A 27314-nucleotide genomic window follows, 5' to 3' on the forward strand; every position below is an offset into this window, starting at 1 on the left:
TGGTGGAGGAGACCCCTTTGTCGTGACACGGCTGCGCTCTGTTTGTTCCTAAGGTGAGCTACCGAGGGGGACTCCTTATTGTGGGGTTTGAAGATGGGGTCATTCGTCTCCTCGAACTTTTCGATCCCAGGGGGCTCATTATCTTTGCTGGGAGGAGGAAGGTGAAGGAGGCGCAGCTCCGACTGAGGCAGGCTCTTAAGCCTCACACAGCAGCTGTTACAACGATAGCGTACGAGCAAAACGGAGAGATCCTAGCCACAGGGGTAAGCAAAATGTTTTACAAATGGATGTTTCCGCGGGACGGTCCATAGCTAAGCTACCGGTATGCACTAATCTCATTATGTAATCCTGTCTAAAATAACAATAATAATGATGATGATGGTGATGCTGCTGCTGATAGCTAGCATTTATGTAATACATAATAATATAATATAATATAATATAATATAATATAATATAATATAATATAATATAATATAATATAATATAACAGGCACTGTCCTAAATACTTTACTAATATTATCTCATTTGATCCTCATAACAACCCTGGGAGGTAGCTGCTGTTATTATCCCCTTTTTACAATTGAGGAAACTGAGGCAAACAGCATTTAAGTGACTTACCCAACATTACACCTATGTTGATTCATCCGATCCTCACAACAACCTGGGAGGTGAGATAGGTGCTATTATTATCAACAGAGAATCACATTTTGCAGATGAGAAAACTGAGGCACAGAGAGGTTAAGTGACTTGCCCAGGGTCACACAGCTAGTAAGTGCCCGAGGCAGAATTGGAACTCCTGACTCTAAGTCCTGTACTCCGTTCCACAGAGCAGCGTCATTGCCGTCTTCGAGTGAACTGAAACTAACAAGCTAAATCATAATTGTGTCTATGCTTCCTTTCGATTTAGATTTCCCACTAAAGATTAAACTGACCTTTGATCCTTGGATTCTAATGTGTTCTTTCATTTAGAATGAACAGAATTTTTTTAGCTGAAAAATCACACAAGAGGCTGTTGACACAATTAATGAAAATGCTTTCCTGGAAATTGTGTATTACTTAAAGAACTACTATTATGTGTATTTCCTATGTAAGTCCTTTATGCAGCAATTAAGAAAGCATGTCATAGAATCTTAAGAGTCGGAAGGTACTACCTTGCAGGTTGAGCCTTCCGTACATGCAAGCATCCTCTGTCTCTCATCTCAGATTTCTTAGACGATCTCTCAAATCTCCTACAGTTCTGATCATCCAGCCTTTTCTTTAGCACTTTCAGTGATGGGAAACCCGTTCCTTCAGAAGCCAGTCTATTCCATTTTTGGACAGCCCTAACTGTTAGGAAGCTCTTCCTCTATTGAAAACCAAATGTCTTTCCTACGACTCTCATTCGTTGGTCTTAGTTCTCCCCTGTGGAGTCCAATCAAGCAATGAAAACATAGCTCAAAAGTAGAGAAATGTGTCCATGCAATATTTCATTGTTCACTGTGAAATAGATTTAAACTAACAACTCTATGAATTTTTGCTGGTTTTCCTTTCACAGAGTAAAGACAAAACTGTTTTCTTCTTTGTTGTGGGCAAATGGTACGAGCCAATTGGCTATATTAATGTTCCTGGGCCTGTTGCACAGTTAGTATGGACTCCAAAATCTTATGTAAGTGATGAGTGTTTTTCTTCTTCCTAAAATCCCACTTAAATAGAGGGAAGGGCAGGTGGGTCTAGGGAATAAAGTATTGAGTCTAGAATGAGTTACTCTATACTGACTGGTTAACTGATTTTGAGTGGGTTACTTAACTGAAAATTAGAGTTAAAGATACTAACCAACACAAAGAAATAACACCAGAATTTTTGAGTTAGTATATAAACCTCTTTGAACTCTTGAGAGAAGTATTGCAAAAGTTTATCTCAAAGCCCTCTGTCATTCTTTCACTCATTTTTAAAATTCATTTAATATTTATTGAAAATGCTTACTGTGTGAATTTTGTAGAAATAATAAAATTACCACTGGTTTGGTTGTTGCTGACTGATGCCTTCTCAGTCACCTTTTTGGGGGGTAATAATATTTTCTGTATTCTTTTCCATTCTTACAGAATCTTCCACTCTTTGGGATAGTTTGAAAATAGATCCTTGTATGTCTTTCAAAATGGAGTCCTTCTATATCTATTTGGTCAGGTCCACATTCTCTTCCTAGCTTCTTCATCTTCTTTTTAAAAACAATTAATAGTATTTTACATCTTTCCCGATTACATGTCAAGACAATTTTTTTAGCATTCATTTTTACAAGATTTTGAACAACTAGTACAGCCCCCTAATTTTTCAGATGAGAAAACCGAAACCTAGGGAAGCCAAGTGATAGCCCAAGGTCAGAGATATTGACTTAACAACCATGTCTCTCCACTTGGCAGGAAGATCAGTTATTTTTTGACTGGCATTGTGTGGAGGCTCTTTTGGCCTCCTCATTACAACAGCTATTTTAGGATGATTAAATTTCGAATAGAATTAGTGATAACTAGAGTCAATGTCTTCACTTTTTTCTATTTTCCACTTTCAGAATCAATAATTTATTTAATATTTTCTTTCAGATTTAATATTGTGTTTGACCTTTGCTCTAACCAGTCAGTGATCCAAAACTGTACATAGATAACAGATAGCTGGTTCTGAAATGACTCTGAAATTGATAACCACTTGTTTACTGTCTGCTAAAATAAAATCAATTTCCCTTCCTTCCTTTCTTTCTTTCTTCCTTTCTTTCTCACTTCCTTCCTCCCTCCCTTCCTTCCTTCTTTCCTTCCTTTCTCTTTTTCTTTCTTTTTCTTTCTTTCTTTTTCTTTTTTTCTTTCTTTCTTTCTTTCTTGGTCTTCCTTCCTCCCTCCACTCCTTCATTCCTTCCTTCTTTCCTTACTTCCTTCCTGCCTCCCTCCCTCCTTCCCTTCCTTCCTTTCTTTCTTTCTCACTCGTTTCTTCTCTCCCTCCCTCCCTTTTTTCTTTCCTTCCTTCATCTCTTTTTCTTGCATTCTTTCACCAGATCTACCAAGTCTTCATGAAATATAGGTGTAGGTCTCCTGAGTAGTCAGTGGGCCTTTGGCCTCATTTATTTTCTTGATCTTAGGCCATATTTTCTAAGATTTTTTTTGGTTGTCCTCCTCCTTGATGACCTTTCTATCCCAATCACTGAAAACCAAGCCATGTTTTGACGCAGTTTGAAGGGACTTGTTAAGCTCCACTTCTTTTCCTCGTGATACTCTGTTTACTTATGCTTATCATGATCGCTGTAAGGTGAGATGGTATTTCTTGTTCCCTTTAATTGCATAATGAAACTAGCTTTGCCAACTCCATTTACCTCTTTGGAAAGAATCTATGGTTTATTTAGTGGCACCTTTCTTATGTTCTCTGGTTTCATTTAATAATAACTGTTATTGTTCACTTGTATCTGACTCTTTGTGACCCTATTTGGGGTTTTCTTGGCAAATTTACTGGGGCGATTTGCCATTTTCTTCTCCAGATCATTTGACAGATGAGGAAACTGAGACAAACAGGGTCGAATGACTTACCCAGGGTCATACAGCTAGGACGTATCTGAGGCCGGATTTGAACTCAGGTCCTCCTGACTCCAGGCCCAGCACTCTTACCTAATGTGCCAACTAATTGCCCCCATTTTGATAGAAATTATGTAGAAAAATTTTATATAGAAATTTTATATAAATTTTTATATGGAAAAAACTGTGTGAAATTATGCTGCCAACATATTTCTTATTGAATTTTAAGATATGGTGGTACGAGCTAGCCAGGGCTAATATTTTGGTGATCTGGTGCTATTAAAAAGTTTCCTTGTGGATTTGATCTTTTCTTCCATTCAGGAAAAAAGTTTTCTCCTGATTATGTGTGAAAACGGCTATGTTCTTGAAGTTCCTGTTCCAGAAATCAAGGAAACAGAGACTCTACCAACCTTTGAAATCAAAGACCTGCCTATGAAATGTTTTCATTTCAGGAGCATCAAATCAAGAATCCTGGTATGGAACGCCACTTTGAAGCATGACCTTTCTGGTTTCTCTCTTCTCTTTAAGATACCAAGTTTTGGTTAACTTGAACAGTTATCCCAATAGAAGGGTGGCTGACAGAGTATTCTGGGGCAGCAAAGAAGAGTTGGTGCCTTGGGATGATGTTTCAAACCCTGGGAGGTCCTTTGTTTCCTAGAGAAAGAGGGGGAGAGAGAGGGAGAGAGGTGGGCGGGGGGGGGGGGAGAGAGAGAGAGAGAGAGAGAGAGAGAGAGAGAGATTTCCAAGGGAGCAATTCTCAAAGCCTTCAACTGATCCACAACAAACATGGTCCTCCAACCAATCAGTAAGCATTTATTAAGTACCTACTATGTGCCAGGCACTCTGCTAAGTGCTGGAGATTCAAAGAAAGACGAAAGACAGTCACTGTCCCTCAACAATGTGATGGGGGATAAAATAAGCAAAATATCTATGAACGAGGTATATGCAGGATAAATATGTACAAACAAGATATACAGAGGAGAAATAGGAAATAATTAACAGAGGGGAGGCACTAGAATTAGGAGGTGCCCAATAGCCACAGAGTTATTCTCATCACCTATCTGGTGCAGGCCAGAACCAGGGAGGTATGAGTTAACTCTTCACAATCCAGCAGCACCAGCTGGAATTGTTGGGAGTAAAGAAACTATGGAGTAGTTGGGATTAACTGTGCCCTCAGGTGGATTGACTTGGGATCTAGTTATGGGGTGCTTGATTGAAGAGGAACATAAAAGTCATTATTGAGAATTTGGTAGAGAGGTCCTGAGGCTTTAGGGAACCACCTTGCTTTCTCACATCCTTGCTGACTGTTATTTAACCTTCCTGATAGTGGCTTCTGTTTTCATGCTCTGGGCTGCTTTTAAATAGCCTAAACAAATGCCCCTATCTGAGGGTTTGTTGTTCAGTCATTTCAGTCATGTCTGACTCTTCATTAACCCCATCTGGAGTTTTCTTGGCAAAGGTACTGCCACATTTCCTTCTTCGGCTCATTTTGCAGATGAGGAAACTGAGGCAAACAGGTTTAAGTGACTTCCTGAGGGTCACACAGCTAGTAAGTATCTGAGACCAGATTTTAACTCAGGAAGAGGGTCTTTTCGAGTCCAGGCACAGCATCCTATCCACTGTACCACCTAACTGCCCCTCTACCTGAGGGTACTAGAATATAATTTTAGTAAAAAGACTTTGTTTAAACTCTCTGGATCCAAGTGTACCCAATTCAGGCTAGCAACTCCATGCCCTCATTACAACATAGAAGCTTTGCTTTTGAGGTTGTACTTGAGTCACTCAAAAACTAAGGAGCATCTCTGTCATGATTTCCTTTTATCCTTTTCGAAATGTGAATTATGAATAAAGAAAATAATATGCTTCATGCTGAAGACTATTGTAATAGCTCATGTAAGACTTATGTCATGCTTTAGAAGAGTTAAGATTAGTTGCCTTTCATTTTTATTTGCATCTCTCTAAAAGAGGCCATATTTAAGTTCCTGTGGGAACATTCCATATGAATGTGACGTAGTATAAATTGATATAGTGTATATTATATGTGCAGTGTGATATAGCTTATATTTTAGTATGTCATGTCAGGATTCCTAACAGGTTGATCAGAATTGATGAGTTGACTGGATAATCAAGGATGATTAGTCACTGGGCCGTAGCCTTTGGTCACTTCCCTACTGTCTGTGGTTCACAGGCACTTAAAATGTTAGCAAACAAAAACTTGAGTAAAAAGAGAAGCTGCTGGCAAGCCTCTGTTTGCTGAAGCCAGGAGAATTTCACATGCCAACCATTTGAAATGCCAAGGGGGCAACCACAAGTTGGTGTTGCAAAGGTTCACAGATTAGAGGACATAACCAGATGTCATACCCTTGCTCTCTACTTGCCATGGGCATATTTGGTGAGAAGAATGATGTGGCCAAACCTCAAATGCCATTGACCAACCCTATCCTAACCTTCCACAAGCAGTTCCAATGAGAAAGTCGCAACCTTGATCATCCAATACAAATGCTTGTGTTCATCTTGGTAAGCCACCTGAGTCTAATTCTCAAAATAAAAAAAAAAATTCTTTATGTATACAAGAACCTGACAGAACTAAATAAAGCCTCCAATCCCAGACATGTTCCCCATAGCACCCTCAAACTATAACCTTCCCTCTAATTGGCACTGCCCTACCTCACCACTCATTGAAAAGGCAAACAAGGGAAAGGAGCAAAGTAAAGAATATTTATTCCATCCAGGCCAATTTTCGGTTTGGAAATGGTTTGAACATTTTGGCTAGCATCAGACCATCCTTGCTATAGAAATCATGTATTTAAATACAGTTTGAAAATAAAAATTTGAAAAAAGCAAAGCCCACAAAAAAGTGGGGAAGCACTGATACAGTGGCTAATTTCAAATACATCCACACATTATAGAAAAATATCTTGCTTGCAGACTGATACTTGAAATCTTTCCTTACTGGAATTGGGAACACAAATTCTGGAGCCATGTTGTGGGTTATTACTGTCTAGTTATAACTGCGATGGGTTTTATAAAGGAAAAAGGGGCCTACTGTATGGAGTGATTAGCCTTTGATTAAAAACTATATTCAGCTATCTCCTTATTGGACATAGAACTCCTGCAGATTTCTCTGTAGCACCAGGATGTGTCGGATAAAACAGAAATGCCTGGATGGTCATTTGGGGCTTCTTGTCACTTCCAAGAGTAAAATTACTTAGATGGTGACAACTCCATTATTCTGAAAAGGTCACCTACCATTGTAGAGGTAACAAACCATATGATCAGTGAGTTCTTTCAGGACTCCTTGGAATTCTTTCTTAACTTAGTAAGATGCACATAGTTTGCGCTTAGTAAACTTGGGTTGAATGAAGGTAAACTAAGAATTGGTTTTGTTCTATTTCATTTTAGAGGGACATAGAGATTGAACGCAGAAGAAAAAGGAAGGAAGAGAAGGAGAAGGAGAAGGAAGAAAGGAGAAAGCTACGACTTCAAATGTTGAAAGCAATGGAAGAAGCAGAAGGAGAAGAGGAAGAAGAGGAGGACCTGGATGAGGAGGAAGAGGAGGAGGAGGAGGAGCCCCTGCCAGAAATTTTTATTCCAGAGAAACCTTGCCCCATCCTCTGTGGATTTTACTCTTCACCAAACAGATTCTGGATTTCTCTGGTAAATTTAAGGTTCTGTACTTTTTCTGGCTCTGTCCTAACATATTTTATAGCTACTGTTTTCTTTTCTTTTCTTTTTTTTGGGTTTACAAGCCAGGGGGCTCTTTTTTTTTTTTGCAAACTTAATTTAATTTATTTAATATATTTATTTTTCAGCTTTGGTTTTCACAAGAGTTTGAATTATGAATTTTCTCCCCATTTCTACCCTCCTGCCCACTCCAAGATGGCGTATATTCTGGTTGCCCTGTTCCCCAGTCAGCCCTCCCATCTGTCACCCCACTCCCCTCCCATCCCCTTTTCCCTTCTTCTCTTGTAGGGCAAGATAAATTTCTACGCCCCATTGCCTGTGTATCTTACTTCCTAGTTGCATGCAAAAACTTTTTTTTGTTTGTTTTTGAACATCTGTTTTAAAACTTTGAGTTCCAAATTCTCTCACCTCTTCCCTCCCTGCCCACCCTCCCTAAGAGGGCAAGCAATTCAACATAGGCCACATGCATATCATTATGTAAAACCTTCCACAATACTCATGTTGTGAAAGATTAACTATGTTTTGCTCCTTCCTAACCTATCCCCCTTTATTGAATTTTCTCCCTTGACCCTGTCCCTTTTCAAAAGTGTTTGTTTTTGATTACCTCCTCCCCCTGTCTGCCCTCCCTTCTATTGTCCTCCCCCTTTTTGTCTTCTTCTTCCTTCTTTCCTGTGGGATAAGATACCCACTTGAGTGTGTATGGTATTCCCTCCTCAGGTCAAATCCGATGAGAGCAAGGTTTACTCATTCCTCCTCACCTGCCCCCTCTTCCCTTCCTAGAGAACCACTTTTTCTTGCCACTTTTATGTGAGATAATTTACCCCATTCTATCTCTCCCTTTCTTCCTCTCTCAGCATATTCCTATCTTATCCCTTAATTTGATTTTATTTTTTTAGATATCATCCCTTCATATTCAACTCACCCTGTGCCCTCTGTCTCTCTGTCTCTCTCTCTATATATATACATATATATAATACACCTACATATATGCATACATAGACATACACATATGTATACACACACACACACACATATATATATATATATACATATATATATATATCTGCATATTCCCTTCAGCTACCCTAATACTGAGGTCTCATGAATCATATACATCATCTTTCCATGTAGGAATGTAAACAAAACAGTTCAACTTTAGTAAGTCCCTTTTGATTTCTCTTTCTTGTTTACCTTCTCGTGCTTCTCTTGATTCTTGTGTTTGAAAGTCAAATTTTCTATTCAGCTCTGGTCTTTTCACTGAGAAAGCTTGAAAGTCCTCTATTTTATTGCAAATCCATATTTTGCCTTGGAGCATGATACTCAGTTTTGCTGGGTAGGTGATTCTAGGTTTTAATCCTAGCTCCATTGACCTCTGGAATATTGCATTCCAAGCCCTTCGATCTCTTAATGTAGAAGCTGCCAGATCTTGGGTTATTCTGATTGGGTTTCCACAATACTCAAATTGTTTCTTTCTGGCTGCTCGCAGTATTTTCTCCTTGACCTGGAAGCTCTAGAATTTGGCAACAATATTCCTAGGAGTTTTCTTTTTGGGATCTTTTTGAGGAGGCGATCTGTGGATTCTTTCAATTTCTATTTTACCCTCTGGCTCTAGAATATCAGGGCAGTTCTCCTTGAAAATTTCTTGAAAGATAATGTCTAGGCTCTTTTTTTGATCATGGCTTTCAGGTAGTCCAATAATTTTAAAATTATCTCTCCTGGATCTATTTTCCAGGTCAGTGTTTTTTCCAATGAGATATTTCACATTGTCTTCCACTTTTTCATTCCTTTGGTTCTGTTTTATAATATCTTGATTTCTCATAAAGTCACTAGCTTCCACTTGCTCCAGTCTAATTTTTAAGGTAGTATTTTCTTCAGTGGTCTTTTGGACCTCCTTTTCCATTTGGCTAATTCTGCCTTTCAAGGCATTCTTCTCCTCATTGGCTTTTTGGAGCTCTTTTGCCATTTGAGTTAGTCTGTTTTTTAAGGTGTTGTTTTCTTCAATATTTTTTCTCAGTATTTTTTTGGGTCTCCTTTAGCAAATCATTGACTTGTTTTTCATAGTTTTCTCGAATTATTCTCATTTCTCGTCCCAATTTTTCCTTTACTTCTCTAACTTGCTTTTCTAAATCCTTTTTGAGCTCTTCCATGGCCTGAGACCAGTTCATGTTTTTCTTGGAGGCTTTTGATGTAGGCTCTTTGACTTTGTTGACTTCTTCTGGCTGTATGTTTTGGTCTTCTTTGTCACCAAAGAAAGATTCCAAAGTCTGAACCTGAATCTGAGTCCGTTTTCGCTGCATGACCATGTTCCCAGCCAACTACTTGACCCTTGAGTTTTTCGTGGGGGTATGACTGCTTGTAGAGTAAAGAGTACTTTGTTCCAAGCTTGAAGGGATGTGCCGTTGATTTCAGAGCTATTTCTACACAGCCAGCTCTGCCACACCAGCACTCCTCCTTCCCCAAGAGCTGCCAAGTGGACCTGACGCAAATCTTAAGCAGGCTCTGCACTCCTGCTCTGATCTGCTACTTAATTCCTCCCAACAGGTGGGCCTGGGGCCAGAAGTAACTGCAGCTGTAGTTCTGTAGCTGCACCTCCCCCCGCTACCCTCTGGGGCGGTGGCTGAACCGCAAACTCTTTTCACTCTTTCCCCAGCAGCTTTTTCCACTAACCTTCTCTGTTATCTTTGGTGTTTGTGGGTTGAGAAGTCTGGTAACTGCCGCAGCTCACTGATCCAGGGTGCTAGGGCCTGTTCTGCCTGGCTCCTGGTCTGGTTGGTCCTGCTGCCACCCACACTGAGCTCCACTCCCCTCCGTTCCGTGCATGATAGACCTCACCCAGCAACCATCCAGGCTGTCCTGGTCTGGATCCCTGCTTCCCTCTGCTATTTTGTGGTTCTACAGTTCTAGAATTTGTTCAGAGCCATTTTTTATAGGTTTTTGGAGGGACCTGACAGGGAGCTCACACAAGTCCCTGCTTTCCAGCTGCCATCTTGGCTCTGCCCCTCCAAGCCAGGGGGCTCCTAACGGCTGCCCAGAGTCTCCTCAAGTCACACAGCACTCTTTCGGCGATTGAGAGCCCCTGCTACTGTTTTTTAATACATTATTAGTTTAGTGATTACGATCCTACCACTTGGATATATGTTAACTAACATTTGAGGGCAAAGATAGTTAATTTATGATGTTAATAGCATTTATTATTATGTTTAATATAATCATTGGGCAACTAGGTGGGGCAGTGAGTAGAGCTCCTGACCAGGAGTCAGGGAGACCTGAGTTCAAAACCAGCCTCAAACACTTGCTAGCTGTGTGATCCTGGACAAGTCACTCTACCCTGTTTGCCTTAGTTTCCTCATCTACAAAATAAACTGGAGAAGGAAATGGCAAACCATTCCAGTGTCTTTGACAAGAAAATTCCAAATGGGGTCAAGGAGAGTTCTACGTGACTGAAACAACTCAGCAAGAACAAAATTATAACCCACGATGCCTGTGCCTTAGGGCCTCTGATGATCTATTTAATCTTGCTAGCCACAAAATATTATCCACACCTGCCTTGAAGCATGGTTTTTTCTTGTGATAATTATAATTGCCAGTCAGAAATAATTAAAACAATGATACAAAATAACATAATATATCACATAGTATGTTGTAAGATTTTAACACTAATCCTTGATTGGTCTGAGGAGACTGAGGATCCTTCAAAACTGTTGTTCAGTTCTTTTCATTCATATCTGACTCTTTGTGACCCCATTTTGGGTTTTCTTGGCAGAGATACTAGAGTGGTTTGCCATTTCCTTCTCTTGCTCATTTTACAGATAAGGAAACTGAGGCAAACAGAGTTAAGTGACTTGACTACGGTCATGCAGCTAGTAAATGTCTGAGGCTGGATTTGAACTCAAAAAGATGATTCTTTCTAAATCCAGGCCCAGTATTCTCTCCACTATATATACATGACCCAGCTGGCCCCAACTCCCTGCCACCTTCAAGATATAAATCTAATCTAATAAAAATCTAATCTGATAAATCAATCTAAAAACAAATCTTATAAATCTAATTATATGTAATCAATTAACACATAATAAAACAAATAAGAAATAATTCCCACACTACAAAAACTGAATAAAAAGATGGAAGGCATTTTTTTTTATTCAACTCTGACCAATAAGGCAAACATTGTCCTAATTCCCAAGTCAACTAAGGCTGAGGCAGAAAAAGAGAATTATAGACCAATATTAAATAAATAGCCGATGAATAATATTTCCAAAAAGATTGACCATGATAAAGTTAAATTTATCCCAGTAATGCAGGCGTGTTTCAATATTAGGAAAACAATATGCTAATAAATCAGAGGGACTTCTTGTAGATAGTGAGGTCCTTACAAGCTCATAGATTTAATACTGGAGGGGACCTCAGAGGTCGTCTAGTCTAAGCCCTTCATTTTATAGATGAGGAAACCAAGACTCAGAGAGCTAACAGGTCTTGTTCAGAGCTAGCATTCAAATCTGGATTATCTTACTCCACATATAGTGCTTTTTGCTTCCTGATTGCAGATCACATTGTATTGGTTTCATTAAGTCATTTATTACCTGCCAGCTAGGTTCCAGGCACTGTTGCTAAGATAAAGCAAAACAAAACAAACAAACAAACAAAACCCAACAGTCCCTGCTCTCAAGGAGCTCACAGTTTGAATCCAAAAATTTGTGTTAGTAAATTAACAGAGAAGCAGCAGCTTTCTTACTCTGTGTAGTATAAAATAAGGTGGTCCATTCTCATGATTCTCACCACTCTACACAGTCTCAAACTACTAACTGTGGCTATAGACAAGGAAATTGAAGGAAAGGCATCAGTAAAGAGAATTACTACAGACCAAGGATACCAAATAGTTTATTTAGAAGTGACATATCTTTGGTCCCCAACTCATTCACACACACGCATTCACACACACACGCATTCACATACACACATACACACGAGCATCTCTAAGTTGCCAATAATTATGGTCTCTTTTGTCCTAAGGATACTACTGGGTCTCAGAACTAGGCCATTCATCTGTCTTCATCTTCCCGAGCTCCACTATCACAGTTCTCAAAATTCTAACATTCCTTTTTAGGATCTGACTCAGGACTCAGGGCCTTTAATTTCTCTAACCACTTTATAGGTAGAGGTCAACTAGAACCCATTTCCCATGTATCCCAGACCAAGTTAACCCTGAAGACAATGGAATGCCTCTCCTCCTTTATGTGACAAAAATAACCATGACCATGATGGTACCAGGTACTTCCTTCTAGTCTCCTTTATTTTCATGATGTGGTAACCCTTTATATTTAATCTATATCCATTTGCAACTTCCTATGGCATACAGTATGGGATGCTAATGTAAACCTTATTTCTTCCAAACTACTTTTTAGTTACCCCAGTTTTTTGTCAACCTTGTGCTAATCAAACACTAGGAAACTATTTGCATTTGTTTTTGGGTCTGGCTTACCTGGTAGTTCCTCTGATCATTTTTTCCTTCCTCCCTCCCTCCCTTCCTTCCTCCTTTCCTCCCTCCCTCCTTCCCTCCCTCCCTCCCTTCCTTCCTTCCTTCCTTGCTCCCTCCCTCCCTCCCTTCCTTCTTTTCTTCCTTCCTCCCTCCCCTCCCTCCTTCCTTCCTTACAAACTTCCTATTACTGTAGAGGGTATCACTGTCCTTTCAGTCCTCCAGGCTTTCAACCTACTTGTCATCTTTGACACCTTACACTCACCACCTATGTCCAATCTATTTCCAAATAATATTAATTTTACCTTCATTACATCTCTTTCATACGCCCCTTTTCTTCTCTGACACTGCCACTACTTTGGTGCAGGCCCTCATCACCTAATGGCCTGGGCTACTGCAATAGCCTGCTGGTTAGGCTGCCTGCCACAAATCTCTCCCACGTCAGTCCATCCTTCCTTCATTTAGCTGTCAGAATGATCTTTCTAAAGTCCAAGTCTGATTGCCTCACCCCTCCTCCTATTCAATAAACTCCAATGGCTTCCTATAACTTCCAGGATCAAATATAAATTTCTCTGCTTGGTGTTCAAATCCCTTTACCTTCACCTTCACATAAGCTCCAACCCCACCCCATCCAGTCTCCTAATAATTTCAACCCCACCATGTACTCTGAGGGAGTGAAACTGGCCTCTTTGCTGTTCCTTGAACAAGGCACTCCATTTCCGGACTGGGTATTTTCACTGGCTTTCCCCTATTCACAGAATGTACCCCTTCTTCTCTGCTTCTGGTTTCCCTGACTTTCTTCAAATTCCATCTAAAATCTCATATTCTACAGAAAACTTTCCCCCATTGTTCTTAATTCTAGTACCTTCTCTTTGTTTATTTCCAATATTTCCTATATAAAACTTGCTTATATGTAGTTATTTGCGTGTTGTCTCCCCCAATTAGATTGTGAGCTTCCCAAAAGCAAGGACAGTCCTTTTACCTTTATATCCCCAGCTCTTAACAAGTGCCTAGCACTTGGTTTATTGACTGACTGACTGTGTGTCTCTCAAGCTGAAACCTACTTCAAAACCATGTTCCTGCCATTGCAAAATGACAGCAACTCATTCTATCAACCATTTGCTCTTGGCAGTTCTGTTTCCTGTTATGTATCTAGCAAGTAGTTCCCACCCCAGTGAGTGGGATTATCTGAAGTGCATCTTGGCTGAGAAAATTCAATGTGTATGTGAATTCTTCCTCTAAGCTATGTTGGCCTAACTTCTGCAAGGTTAGCTGTGAGGCTGTTGACAAACTATTGGGCTATTGGTCACTGACAAGACATTTCTTGAGTTGCAGAACTATATATGTTAGAACTAGGGCTTTCACAGCATTTATTAGTTATGGATATTTGTAAATTGCAAATGGATTCATTTTATCACTAATTATTTTGAAAACTTTTATAGTTCACCATTTCTGTCATTGTTGTGATAACCTGAATGCTTCATTTTTTTTCTTTTAAATTAATTTATTTATTTTTAGTTTACAACATTCAGTTCCTCAAGCTTTTGAGTTCCAAATTCCCCACCCCCTCCTCTCCTCAAGATGGCATGCAATCTAATATAGGCTCCACATATAGATTTACATTAAACATATTTCACATTAGTCACGTTGCAAAGAATTGTAACCAATGGAATGAACCACGAGAAAGAAGAAACAAAAAAGAGAGAGCAAAAAAGAGAGTTTGCTTCAATCTGCATTCAGACTCTGTAATCCTTTCTCTGGATGTGGAAAACATTTTCTATCATGAGTCTTTTGGAGTTGTCTTAGGTCCTTGCATTGCTGAGAACAGCTAAGTCTATCAAGGTTAGTTATCGCATAATATGTCTAACTATGTACAATGTTCTCCTGGTTCTGCTCCCCTTACCATCAGTTCATATGTCTTTAGAGGTTTTTCTGAAGTTTGTCTGCTTATCATTTCTTACAACACAATAGTTGAATGTTTCATTTTTCTGTTTTTTCACCCCCTTGTTGGTGCCCCTCCACTACTAAACTTGACACCAGAAGGTTATTTTGATGCTATTTTAGACATGTCACCAGTAGTTTTGGGGGCAGCTAGGTAGCACAGTATATAGGGTGCCAGGTCATCTTCCTGAGTTCAAATGTAGCCTCACACTTACTAGCTGTGTGACCCTGGGCAAATCATTTAACCCTGTTTACCTCAGTTTCCACATCTGTAAAATGAGCTGAAGAAGGAAATGCCAAATTGCTACAGAATCTTTGCCAAGAAAGCCACAAATAGGGTCATAAAGAGTCAGATATGCCTGAATCGACTGAATAAGAACAAAAAATATTTCTCTTTTTACTGTTTGTAAATAATCTGAGTCAGGGCCATGCAATTTCAGCCTATTGTGATTTAATGCCATCTCCTTTTAGTTCCCATAGAAGTTTGGGAACAGAAATGCTCATTATTCTTGGACAGCCCTTGTTTTGTTACAAGTAATGGTAATAGATAATCAGTAGCACTTGAATAGCAGATGACTGTATGTTTAAAATGAAACTTAGTTTCTCCTGGCAATTGGAAAGAAAGTATTTGCATTGAATGTCTCTGATAAGAGTTTGATATAAAAGACATCTAAGGAAATAACACAGATATGTAAGCCCTAAAACCATTTCTTAATTACAACGTGGCTAAAAGATATGAACAAATAGTTTTTAAAAGAGGAATTGTGAACTATTAACAGTGGTATGAAACATTATTCTATATCACTAATAAGAGAAATGAAAATCAAAACAACTTTGAGGTTATATCTCACACCTACCAAATTGGCAAAGAAGACAAAAGATGGAAATAGTCAGCGTTTGAATTACAGTGAAAATGAATTCACTGTCAATGGAACAGTAGTGAATTGTGGCACCATTTTAGAAAACAATTTGGAATGGGGATTCAAAAAAAATGTGACCTGGAGATCCTGCTAGTCATATATCTCCAAGGAGGTCAAGGACAGAAAGAAAGGTTCCGTTTCTACTGAGCTATTTATAGCTGCATCATTTGGAGTAGCAAAAAACTGGAAATGAGTAAAAGCCAATCTATTAGGAATGACTAGGTGGCACGTGAATGTAATAGAATATTATTGAACCTCAAGAAATGATGAAAATGAAAAATTTGAGAAGTATGGGAAGACCTAGATAACTCCTCTCCCTTTAATGCTAGTTAGTGCCTTCTTCCTGAAATTATCTTTGATTTATCCTATGTATATTTTTGTCTGTGCAAAGTTGTTTCCATGTTGTCTCTCCCATTAAGTGGTGAGCTCCTTGAAAGTAAAGACTGTTTTTTTTTCTTTTGCCTTTCTTTGTATTCTCAGCACGTAGCCCACTGCCTGACACATGGTAGGTAGTTAACAAGTGTTTGCTGACTTGACTGACACATAGTAGACATTTAATAAATGCTTGTTGACTGGATGCATATTACTTTTTCCAGACTTATTTTTGCATCTCTTTCCTAGGGTGGATATGATTCTGGTTTTCTCTATCACTGTAAGTTTCCAACTAAACCAAGTAAAACAATGGAGGAGCAGCAAGACGAGCCCTTTAATTTTCACCCTGTAGAAAATACAGATGACAACCCCATCCGAGTTATCACTTTCAGGTAAACAGATTTTTTTTTCCCCAATGAGAGAAATGATTATTAAATAACAAATTGTTGGGGAAATTCCTGACCTTTCCCAAAAATTCTAGGTGGAGATGTCACCCCACCCAACTAGGAAACCTTACAAAGAATTTAATCTTTAGGTGAATTCTGGCCTAGTTTTGGGCAGGGAGGGCAGAGCCTTTGTCTAAATTCCCCAAGATGGGGTGGGTGTGTGAATTAGAAGCAAATGGGAGGATCAAAGTCAAGTCAAGCCCCTCATTAGAATAGGTCTACCTCTCATTATGATATTCATTTTCTCTCATTACTTGTTAACCAGTCAGAGTTAATTGACATTCTCAGGAACAGCCGCTCTTCCAAGGGCATATAAGTGTTGAGCGAGTTCCATAAGGGGTCTTTGGCATTTGAGAGTATCACTGATCCCTTTTATTAATTATATGCTAGCGTGATTAATAAAATGATTAATTACCCAGAAATTATGTCTCTAGAGCTTTTCATACATCACACCCATATTATCATTTTATAATGGAAAGAGTATTTGAAATTTAGAATCAGAAGTCTGGCATCCTAGCTTAGGATGACCTTTGTGACATTAAGCAAATTTCTTATTATCTCTGAGCTTCAGTTTTCTCATCTATAAATTGAAGATAGTCAGTCATACTTGCAATATTTACCTCACAGGGTTCTTGTAAGAATCAACCGATATAACAAATGGGAAAACACTTTGTAGCTATAAAGTATTGATTAAGCATAAGTCTTTTTTATAGTTGCCATATATAATTTCATAGAATTGTAAAATCTCGTCCACTTATAAAGAGATTATTTCATTTATTATCTATTGCTAGAGGTACTTTGACTAAATGTCAGGATCCTTCTCAATAATGAATGTGGCCAATTTTGGATCATGCTGCCAAATATAGAATAAGATGGCATGAACAAATAAAAATAAATAATCACCAGAAATTATTTTAATCCATTTATTTCCAAGTCCTCTCTTTACCAAGGGTGGAAGTAGAGGAAAAGGGGAACCTTTGCAAATGCACTACTCACATGGGTGGCGACATGGCGAATTTCTGGGAAGACATGGCCAGAGTTGCCTGGCACGAGCAGGCACAGATGGGTTGTGTGTGATCTGCATTGTTAGAGGGACTTCCTGAATCAATATGATCACAGATCCATTTGAGTTCACTAACTGTGTGACTTTTGGTAAGTCCTTTAACCTTTTGAAGGCTCAGTTTCCTCAGTAAAATGGGAGTAGTCATACTTGTAGCACTTCTCTTATAAAGTTGTTGTGAGCAGGAGGATACGTAGAGTTATTTTATAATCCAGTAGAATGTTAGCTCGCCCCGATAGAACATAAGTACCTGCAGGATAAGAACCGTTCTTTATCAAACTTGGGGGATTGATGACCAGGATTAGAAGCTCAAAAGTCTCAGTTTTGCTCCCACTTTCCTGTCTACTAATTCTTAATTTGGTTATTTACGGTGTTTTATTAATTCATTAGAAGCTAAGCGATTTGAAGACCAGCACTCAGAATGATTTATTTTTGGTTTCTTTCCCAGCCTTACCAAAATGATGATGTTTTGTGGGATGCAAAAGGGACAGGTCAGGGTTTACATCCTGAAGGATAAAAGCCTTTATTTGACTGATATGCAAAACTACTGGAGCTACAGCATCCATGACAATGATTACGGACAGATCCAGGCCTTATGTCCTAGCTATGACGACCGTTTTGTGGTGACTTGCGGAGCAGATGGCAATATCTTTGTCTTTAACGTCCTGTCTGAAGAAGAACTTGAGGAAGATCTCAAAGCCACAGTGCCTCCTCCCAGGGTATGTAACCTCACAAAAGTATCTGAAACTCTTCTGAAGGACTGATGACTTTAGAATTTCTTTGTCAAGAAGAGTCAGTCTTTGGAAACTTTTACCTTATGTCATTGGCATCAAGTATTCAGTTGGCCTAATGCAGTGGTGTTAGACTCGAATAGAAAGGGATCCCTGTGGGCCCACATTGACTTAGAAAACCACAAATTAACATTATCTGTGTTGTAGTATGTTTTTATTTATTTTGTCAAACATCTCCCAATTATATTTTTAATCTGGTTCTGGCTGCCCTGGAGAGTTCTGCAGGCTCCATGGTCATGAATTTGATGCATCTAGTGTAATGATAAGAGTCTTGAACTTGGAATCAGGAAGATTTCAATTAAAGTCTGACTTCAGAAACTTAGGAACTACGTGACTATGAGCAAGTCACTTAATCTGTTTCTCAGCCTCCATTTCCTCTTCTTAAAAAAATGAGGATAATAACGGTACATCCTTAAAGGCTATTCTGATGTTTGAATGAGATTCTGTATATAAAGCATGTTGGAAACCTTAAAGCACTATGTAAATGCTAGCTGTTGTTACTGCTCTTCTACCACTAATTACCAGGTAAAATCCATGCTGCCTTTGTGGCTTCTGTGAGGTTATACATTGGATGCTAAGTTTTTCTGTATTTTCCTTTTTAAATGAAAAATTATCGAATTTGCTGGGCAAAAGTGAGGAGGCAGAATAGGTTCAATTGTTGCTGCCCAAGTATTTGGCAAGAAATCTTGTGTAGTTCTAAGCCACGGATATTAACAAATGATTTTTCTTCCCACAGATCGATATGGAAAAAGAGAAACGAATAGAAGATATTGAAGATCCAAACGCCTTTAGGTACCAATGGCATGATACCCAAGTGCTTTGAAACCCAACTTCCATACTTTGTGAAAACAAAATGGATTTTAAAAAACAAGCACTAATTTTCTCATGCTTTGTTTCATTTTAACATCTATATACCTATATCTATATGCTGGTTTTTGTTTTGCGTCTTCAGCATTGAGGGTGCCAGGCAAAAAAGAGAATATGACCAAATCATGAAAGAAGTGGAGGAAATAAAGGCCCAAAAGAGGGAGAAACTGAAGCATCTGAGGGATGAGTTTGAGAAGTTACTGGTGAAGAATTCTGAGTTACCAGGACACATGCAGCTTCACCGGATGGTAGGTTTTATTGTGTAGCCTGTGACAATCCACCTCAGGGGAGGGAGCTCTCAATATAACTTGTATTCCTAGGGATCCTTTTCTAATAATTTCAGAGCTATCATCAGTCAGTCAGTCAACAGCCAGTCAATAAGCATTTATTAAGCCAGTACTGTGTATCTGGTGCCCAGATTTTCAAGGATGTGACAACTTCCCTCAAACCACAGAATAATAGATGAAGACATAGAATAGCCTGAGGCTCAGAGAATTTAAATTGCCCGTGGTTACAGAACCAGTGACTGCTAGAGACTGGATTTGAACCTAGATCTTCCTGACTGCAAGTCCAGCATTTTATTTGTCACATCATAATGCCTCTCTGACATGATAGTCGTTACACAGAAATGCTGTGGGATAGTAGGTAGAGAGCTAGTATCAAGATTCAGAAAGACTTATGGACCTCTGAGGCATATGGACCATGTGACTCTGGGTAATCATTTAACTTCTCAGTTTGCCCAGGCAACTCTTGAAGATTATAAGTTGCACAGAAAATATATTTCTCTCATTGGTAAAGGAGATTCCTTACTGGGAGCTCTTGGCACTGATGAACATCTGGTCAATAAAACTACACAAAAAATGAGTAGATATTAGTACAGAAATAATCTAGTTAGTTACTGAAGATGTGCTTTGTAAACTCTACAGCACTATATACTTATAATAATTATTCCATATTATAATAACATTACCTTAGATATCAGTATATTATTGGTCTTGGGGCTAATGACCAAATAGTTATAACAAAATTTGTTCTTAAACCAATTAGAAGGGAGAAAACCCCAACAATACACATGAAACTTGAGTTTTCCGTTTAAACTTATTTGTAAATTAAACTTCCATCACTATCATAGTCACGTTGCTGCTGATCAGTCATTGCAGTTGTATCTGACTCTTTGTGACCCCATTTGGGGTTTTCTTGGTAGAGATACTGGAGTGCTTTGCCATTTCCTTCTCCAGCTCTTACAGATGAGGAAACTGAGGCAAATAGGGTTAAGTGACTTACCCAGGGTCACTCAGCTAGTAAGTGTCTGAGGTCACATTTGAACTCAGGAAGAGAAGTCCTCTGGACTTCAGGCCCAGTGCCCTGTCCACTGTGCTACCTAGTTGCCCCTTACTTAAGTCATGTACTGACTTAAACTTTGTCATGCTGTTCATACCGATCTACCTAGTGTCACTTCATTTTTTTTTTGTTACATAAAAACACTCAACCCAGTTATACTTGAGAGTTTTTAAACTATGATCTATTCAGAAAAATTCTTTAGTGAGAAGCTGTTTTTGCTCTTGAGCAAAAACCAGCACTAATAGGGGAACGATGACCGTTTCAGTGTAGGAGAGAATCTCGAATTTATGAAAGCTGTCTAGACAGATGTAAAAAAAAATAAATTTACTTCCAACACTGACTTATGTTAAAATATTTCCAAGAAAAACTCCTATGCCATACAAGAATGCAGAAATGTTTTTGAAAATGACTAAAATGTTGTGGTACAAAGTAATAAGCTTTTGTTGTAAAAGGCATTCAGACTTTTAACTGGAGAGAGCAGATACAGCAAGACACTGAGGACCAAACCTGAAAACTATGTTTAGTAGTCCCCATCTTTAGCAACATATCATGATGGTGAAACTCCCATTGTCCACAGGAGTTCGATGTCGATACCAGAGTCCGAGAAGAGACTGAACGAAAGACCGTCAAGAAAATCAAGCAGGTGGAAAAGGAACTTGCGTGGGAAAAGGAGAAACATCGAATTGCCCTGTCGAAATTACAGCAACGGTAGGATCCACGTTGATTTAAGTTAGCACGATACCGGGATGATTGACCAGCTGACTTTGCCTCTCACTTCACCATTGTAGACTTCACTCAGTGGCTCCTGCTCTGGTTTTCTTCATCCCTCATTCTCTCTCGGGCTTGGATTCCCACACTCATCTCAGCCTACTTGTAGAAAGAGGCACACTTCTACTTCTTCCCTGCCCTGCTGCTTCTGAAATCCATATACAGCCCTTTTTTAGACCTTTTTGAAAGGTGTTTTAACATAATCACTATGGAGAAATATGCAGAGGTTGAAAATAGTGCCTTTCCCTAAAAGTTTCTAATACCGAAATGAAAACTAGTCCTGCTGTGAATAACCCGGGCTATCCCGGAGATAAAAAGAGAACCTCTTTTGTTGTTGTTTTTGTTTAATTGTTTCAGTCATTGACCCCATTTGGGGTTTTCTTGGCCAAAATACTGGAGTGATTTGCCCTTTTCTTCTCCAGCTCATTTCACAGATGAGGAAACTGAGGCAAACAGGGTTAATAACTTGCCCAGGGTCACACAGCTTGTAAGTATCTGAGGCCAGATTCACACTCAAGTCTTCCTGAGTCCATGCCTGGTGTCAGTCTATCCACTGCACCATCTAGATGCCTAGACCTTCCTTAGTTTCCTCCTATTCTCTGACAAAAAAACCATATTCTTCTAGATGTTATGCTTAACATCAGCGCCATTTGAAACTGGTTCCTTTTTATTCCTTTGGAGCTGTATTCTGTTCAGATTTATCCATTCATCCATGGTTCAACACCAAAAGAATCCACATCTTTTCTTCCTTCTTTCACTTTCCAAGTAGTATGAATAAAATTCCCGGGTAGAACAATGCTAATTGGACATAAGCAGGATTCATTTATGTCAGTAGATGCTCTACACTGGCAGACTCCATAAGAAGTGTCATCTCTTTATTTCAACATAGTAAGGTCACCTTGAGCCATTTTCCAACAGAAACAAATAATGTTAAGTAATTTGGTAAAAAAAAAAAATTATTGAGAAGTAGCCAGGAGAGAAGACCCAACCAAGGACAGGGGGAGGTCATTTGGCAGGTATGTTGTGGAATTGGATTCATTTCCAGAGAGGGATTGGGCTGGATGGCCTTTGCGGTCCTTCCAATTGTGAGATTCTGTGATAATGTTATCTATGAACTCCTTGGGCCCCAAAAGAAATTTTCTTCCCACTAGACACCTGCCACTGAAATCCCCTATAGATTCCCTGTGCTGGGTTAATATAATATAGTAAACTCCTTAAAGGGACTATTTAGGAACTATTTAATTCATTCAATTAATTATTTATTTTAAATAAATATTAACCATTTAATTTATTATTAGGGACTATTTAATTTATTATTATTATCATTATATTTGATAATTTAAATAATAATATTTTTATTATATCACATTTAATAATAACTACCATTTATATTGCACTTGCAAAGGGTTTCACAAATATCACTTCATTTTGTCCTCACAACAACTGTGGGAAGTAGGTGTTATTATTATCTCCATTTTATAGATGAAGAAAGTCAGGGAGGCAGAAGTTGATTGACTTGCACAGGTAGGTAAGTGTCTAAGGTGGACTGGAACTCGAGTCTTTCTGACTGTGGGTCCAGGGCTCTATCCACTGTGCCAGTTAGCTGCCTCTTTCTGTAGATGCTTAACAAATAATTTTTGAATTGCTTTCCAGCCTTAAATCTGTAAGCCTGAACAAATAGCTACATTGATTATCTTCAAATACAAGATGATACCTATTTACAAAAAAATAGAATAAATTTTAATATTTAGGTAAATGTATGACCTAAATATTTTTAAAATAATTAAAACACATAATTTTAGCCAAATTGCAGTATGTTCACTGATGTAATTTCAACTATCAAGGTTTAATTGCATAAATTATGGGAATTTTTTCCTCCATGAAATTTATCTTTATTATTTCCCTACAGTTAATATGGGCAGCTAGGTGGCACAGAGGGTAGAGTGCTGGGCCTGGAGTCAGGAAGACTCATCTTCCTGAATTCAAATCTGGCCTCAGACACTTACTAGCTGTGCATGTAGGTAGGCAAGTCACTTAACTTCTGTCTCCCTCAGCTCCCTCAACTATAAATGGTGCTAATAGCACTTGCCTCTCAAGATTGTCGTGAGGACCAAATGAGATAATATACATAAGATTCTTAAGCACATAGTAGGTGCTATGTAAATGTTAGCGATTGTTATCATTATTATAATTATTATTACTGAACTTGAAATGCTAGAAAGTCAATTTCCATTTCATGATTTTTTGTCATTCCCCCAATTTCAACTATAAACATTGTTGGGGTGACTGGAATTAATTGAGTTTCACCTTTTGTAGTAGAGGTTAGTACAAACATGGCAATTTATCTTTGTGGTAGTTTATTTGCTTCTGCTTAGTAGGAGTGTTACAAGGAAAGTGAACTGGTATTCCATAAAATGATCTTCTTTTTTTCCCCTTTGAGCCTAATACTGAAGCCAATTCTGCCATCTCTTTTATTTGCCTCTCTGAGGAGAACCGAGAACCCATTTTCTTCCATTTAACTACTCTGTGTCTCTGGTTTAATTGATAGTTAAAAGGACCCTATTGACATGGTTCAATTATATCCGTTAATGGGTCATGAGACAACAATTGTGTATTGAGTGCTAATTGTTAAATTACTATTTGTAGATGATTTAAGAACTGTGTTATTCTTAGCATCCTCTAACTGCTTTTTTCTCTTATCTACCACTATCACATTGAGGCTGAAAGCTCCTCTCCTTTATTTTTAAAAATTTTTATTTAAAAAAAATTCTCATTTCTTATAATAAATAATCTTATGGTTTTTATTTCCCTACCTCACGCAGTGACCTACTCTGGATTCATTTCAGCTTGTCATCCAATGTATCAGTAAGGCAACATTCATGACCTCGAGGTCATGAACATGCCTGTATGGTTCAGAATCACAGAGTATGAAAAACTGTCTAGGTAGAAGGCAAAGGGAGTATCCCAGGACCAGTAGTTCCAATTTGATAGAGCAGTAATTGTATTCCAAAGCAACAAGGAGATTAAAATACAGTATTACTGCAAAGAGCCAAGTCATCCTATAACCTCCTCCCCTCCCCCCACCTTCCCATAAACAATCATTCATGAATCCTGTCTACTTGCCTGTGTCCTCTCCCACCTCAGTCCTCTGGTCTCTGAAGTTCCCTGGTTTCTACTCTCCCCTCAGCACTCTCTTCTGCAACTCTGTGTACTCCGAGTTCTTACTTCTCCTTAGGCTGAATTCTGAATTCTGGCCTCTCTTCTGACTACTGAATTCTCAGTTCTCCATGGCTACCTTCTGGGTGTATATATTCTTTTTGGGGCCTGAGGGCTTCATGTCCAATAGGCAAAAGAGTATGGGAAAGATCTTTAATCACTGATTGGTGATCTTTAATCACAAAGGCATGGGCCTGTCTCTCTTAACTGGCCCCATCTGAGGCCTATTGAATGGTAGGAAAGATCTTCAATCACATTATCACCACACCCGATCTTGTTGGTTATCCTGTCTGACACATGGCTGAAAAAGGAACCCCTGATGAGTAGTTATTCATTCACCTTCTACTTGAAAACCTCCAGTGCTGGGGAATTCACTCCTTCCTGAAGGAGCCCATTCCACTTTTGAGCAGCACTAATTATTCAAATGTTTTTCTTTATATTGAATCAAAGTCTGCCTCTTTGCAAATTCTACCCTTGCTACTAGTTTTGTCCCAGGAGCCAGGCAAAACAAGTCTAAGCCTCCTTCCTCATGGCACACATACTTGAATATCCTCAAGCTCTTCCACACTCTCACTTTTCGTAGTTTTGAGTTCCTTCACCTTCCTGATTGTCTTTCATTTTATTATATTCCAGCATGTCATTGTCCTTCCTAAAATGTGGCACCTGGAACTCAACACAATACTCTAGATGGTTCTAATGATGCAGAATAGAACAAGATTATCATCCCTTTATTCTCAAAAGTATGCTTCTATTAATATAGTCTAATATTACATTAACTTTTTCACCTGTCATTTATTGGACTTACTGTCCACTAAAAAGCTCAAGTCCTTTCTACACACGCACTGTTGTCTGGACACATTTCCTCTATCTTGTATCAGGATTTTATGTTTATCACATTTAATTTCACCCAGCATTTTGAGCTGTTTAGAACTCCTCTGGGATCTTTATTCTGTCAGTTCAGTGCATTAGCTGCCCCTCATGTAAGCTTCAGATTTGGTGAGTGCATTATCTGTTTTTGCCCAGGTCATTGGTTAAAAATGTTAAACCGAATGCTATTAGTCTCCTTTAGAGACTTTTATCTTATTTTTGGAAAGAAATAACAGTGTAACAATATACTGAACAACTCAGTAAAAGGCTTTATTTCCCAGCCAGGGCAGGGAGAAACCTCACATTAGTTGGTCCATAAAGAAGGGAGGTCTCTGTAAGGTAAGGGGTCTTTCGACTATACACAATTAAAATCCAGAATCCTGCTGGTTTCACAGTTGGGTAACCAGTGGCCTTGGGCAGTAGTTCATTTTGTTTCAGAGGAGGACAGAGACTTCCTAATCTGCTAGTATATTGTTGGCCTCAGGTCTGAAGCAGGGTGTACTCTGCCTTTTATTTGTCTTTGTCCTGGGACTGGGGTAAAAAAAAACTCCATACTTGGGCATTAGGATTAGAGCAGAAAAAACCCAAACGTAAGAATTAGACGTGGCTGACTGTTCACACTAAATCAGAAGCCAAATCTAAAATGATATTACTCATGTTGATTGGGTAAATACAAGATGTCCCTCTCTGCTATCACAGTCTCCCCCCACCCCCCACCTCCTTTAAAGCTTATTTGGGGTCATTCAATGACATCTCGCTCCAATAGCTCCATAAACGCAAAGTCAGCACTTTTCGGGGCCTTGGGATGAAGGCAGAGCTTGTACAGGCTCAAGAAAGTCATTCTTAAATTTTAATATTAAACTATAAAAGATAAAACATGATTTATTGTGTGATCGATTGCCTAGAATTAAGAAACAATGGAAAATTGTTGATAATGCAGATTACACTTAACTGTATGTCCTGAATTTTCAGAGACCTGGCTGTTAAACATTTCCCAGTACACCCTTGGGTTAAGGAGAGCAGCTCTGTAGTGTCATAGATGACAGAGCTCTGCTTGCGTACTTGGAGATGTACAGGACAGGGAAAAACTGGAGGGCAGTGCACAGAGTTCATGAGTCCACTTGGTCTAGGGCTAGAGGATCCAGGTGGGGTAGAATCAGACTGGGGTCTGATAATGTCCAGTTCCAAGGGGAAAAAATCAACATGTACGTTTTCAGATATCCTCATGGCAGATGAAGCACTGCTTTGGATGCTTCCTAATTTGCTTCCCAGATAGAACGTTTCAAGCAGCATTGTTGGAGTTATAAAAGAATGTTTAAATCAATTAATGTCATTTAGTTATCACTGGCCCCATTTACTCATCCTGCACTTGAGTAAAGTATGACTTTGAGGGGAAGACGGGGCAAAGGTATCCTGACTTTGCTTTATCTTCACATGAAATTTACGATTAACTCTGAAATGTTATTTATTACCTTTGTGTACATTGGTTCCATTCTCAGTGTGACAATGGGGAAGCCTCTGACTGCTAAAATTCGCAATTTATTTACTTTGGGGCAGAGATTCTAGTCTCAGGCCAGGGAGCAGGGAAATCCTCAACTTGGGGACCCAGAAGCTATGCTATTATGCCTCTCAATAGATAGAATTTAAACTGAATGGAGGGCTTTTCTTTCACCTCTAGACTAAGCTCAATGGGTGTGGATGGTTTTTCAAGGAGGCCCATGACCTCTGGTGTGAGGGCTGCTGAGCCCTTTTCTGGGCTGCTCATCTACCTTTGGTGTCCACCTGGCACTCAACTCTCACCTGTGACACACACAGAAGCCACACCTTGTGGGCAGATGGGCTATATCAGGCTGAGAGTAACCAAAGGGCCACAAACCCGTTGGTGACTTAGGGGTGTCTGCCCCAAGCACATGAAGACTTCCCCAGGTGGAATGAGCAATTGAGAATAATTTGTTTCAACAGTCATAAAAGCGGTGGAAGCAGGTGCTGTGGAGCACATAGAGCTCAGTCAGACATGAGACACCAAGATCATCCACTG

General features: G+C 39.1%; 1 protein-coding gene across 1 annotated transcript in view; it reads left to right on the plus strand.

The window, feature by feature from the left end:
• Window positions 1-27314, plus strand: part of CFAP44 (cilia and flagella associated protein 44) — a 148936-nt gene that overhangs the window by 62656 nt on the left and 58966 nt on the right. The window contains exons 12-20 of the mRNA XM_036746343.1: window positions 54-263; window positions 1538-1648; window positions 3852-4004; window positions 6933-7187; window positions 16170-16312; window positions 17875-18145; window positions 18954-19009; window positions 19170-19332; window positions 21003-21133. Of these exons, the coding sequence (XP_036602238.1) occupies window positions 54-263; window positions 1538-1648; window positions 3852-4004; window positions 6933-7187; window positions 16170-16312; window positions 17875-18145; window positions 18954-19009; window positions 19170-19332; window positions 21003-21133 (1493 nt within the window). The remainder of the gene's footprint in view (window positions 1-53; window positions 264-1537; window positions 1649-3851; window positions 4005-6932; window positions 7188-16169; window positions 16313-17874; window positions 18146-18953; window positions 19010-19169; window positions 19333-21002; window positions 21134-27314) is intronic.

The sequence above is a fragment of the Trichosurus vulpecula genome, chromosome 2 (assembly GCF_011100635.1).
Source record: "Trichosurus vulpecula isolate mTriVul1 chromosome 2, mTriVul1.pri, whole genome shotgun sequence".
Classification (NCBI taxonomy): Eukaryota; Metazoa; Chordata; class Mammalia; order Diprotodontia; family Phalangeridae; genus Trichosurus; species Trichosurus vulpecula.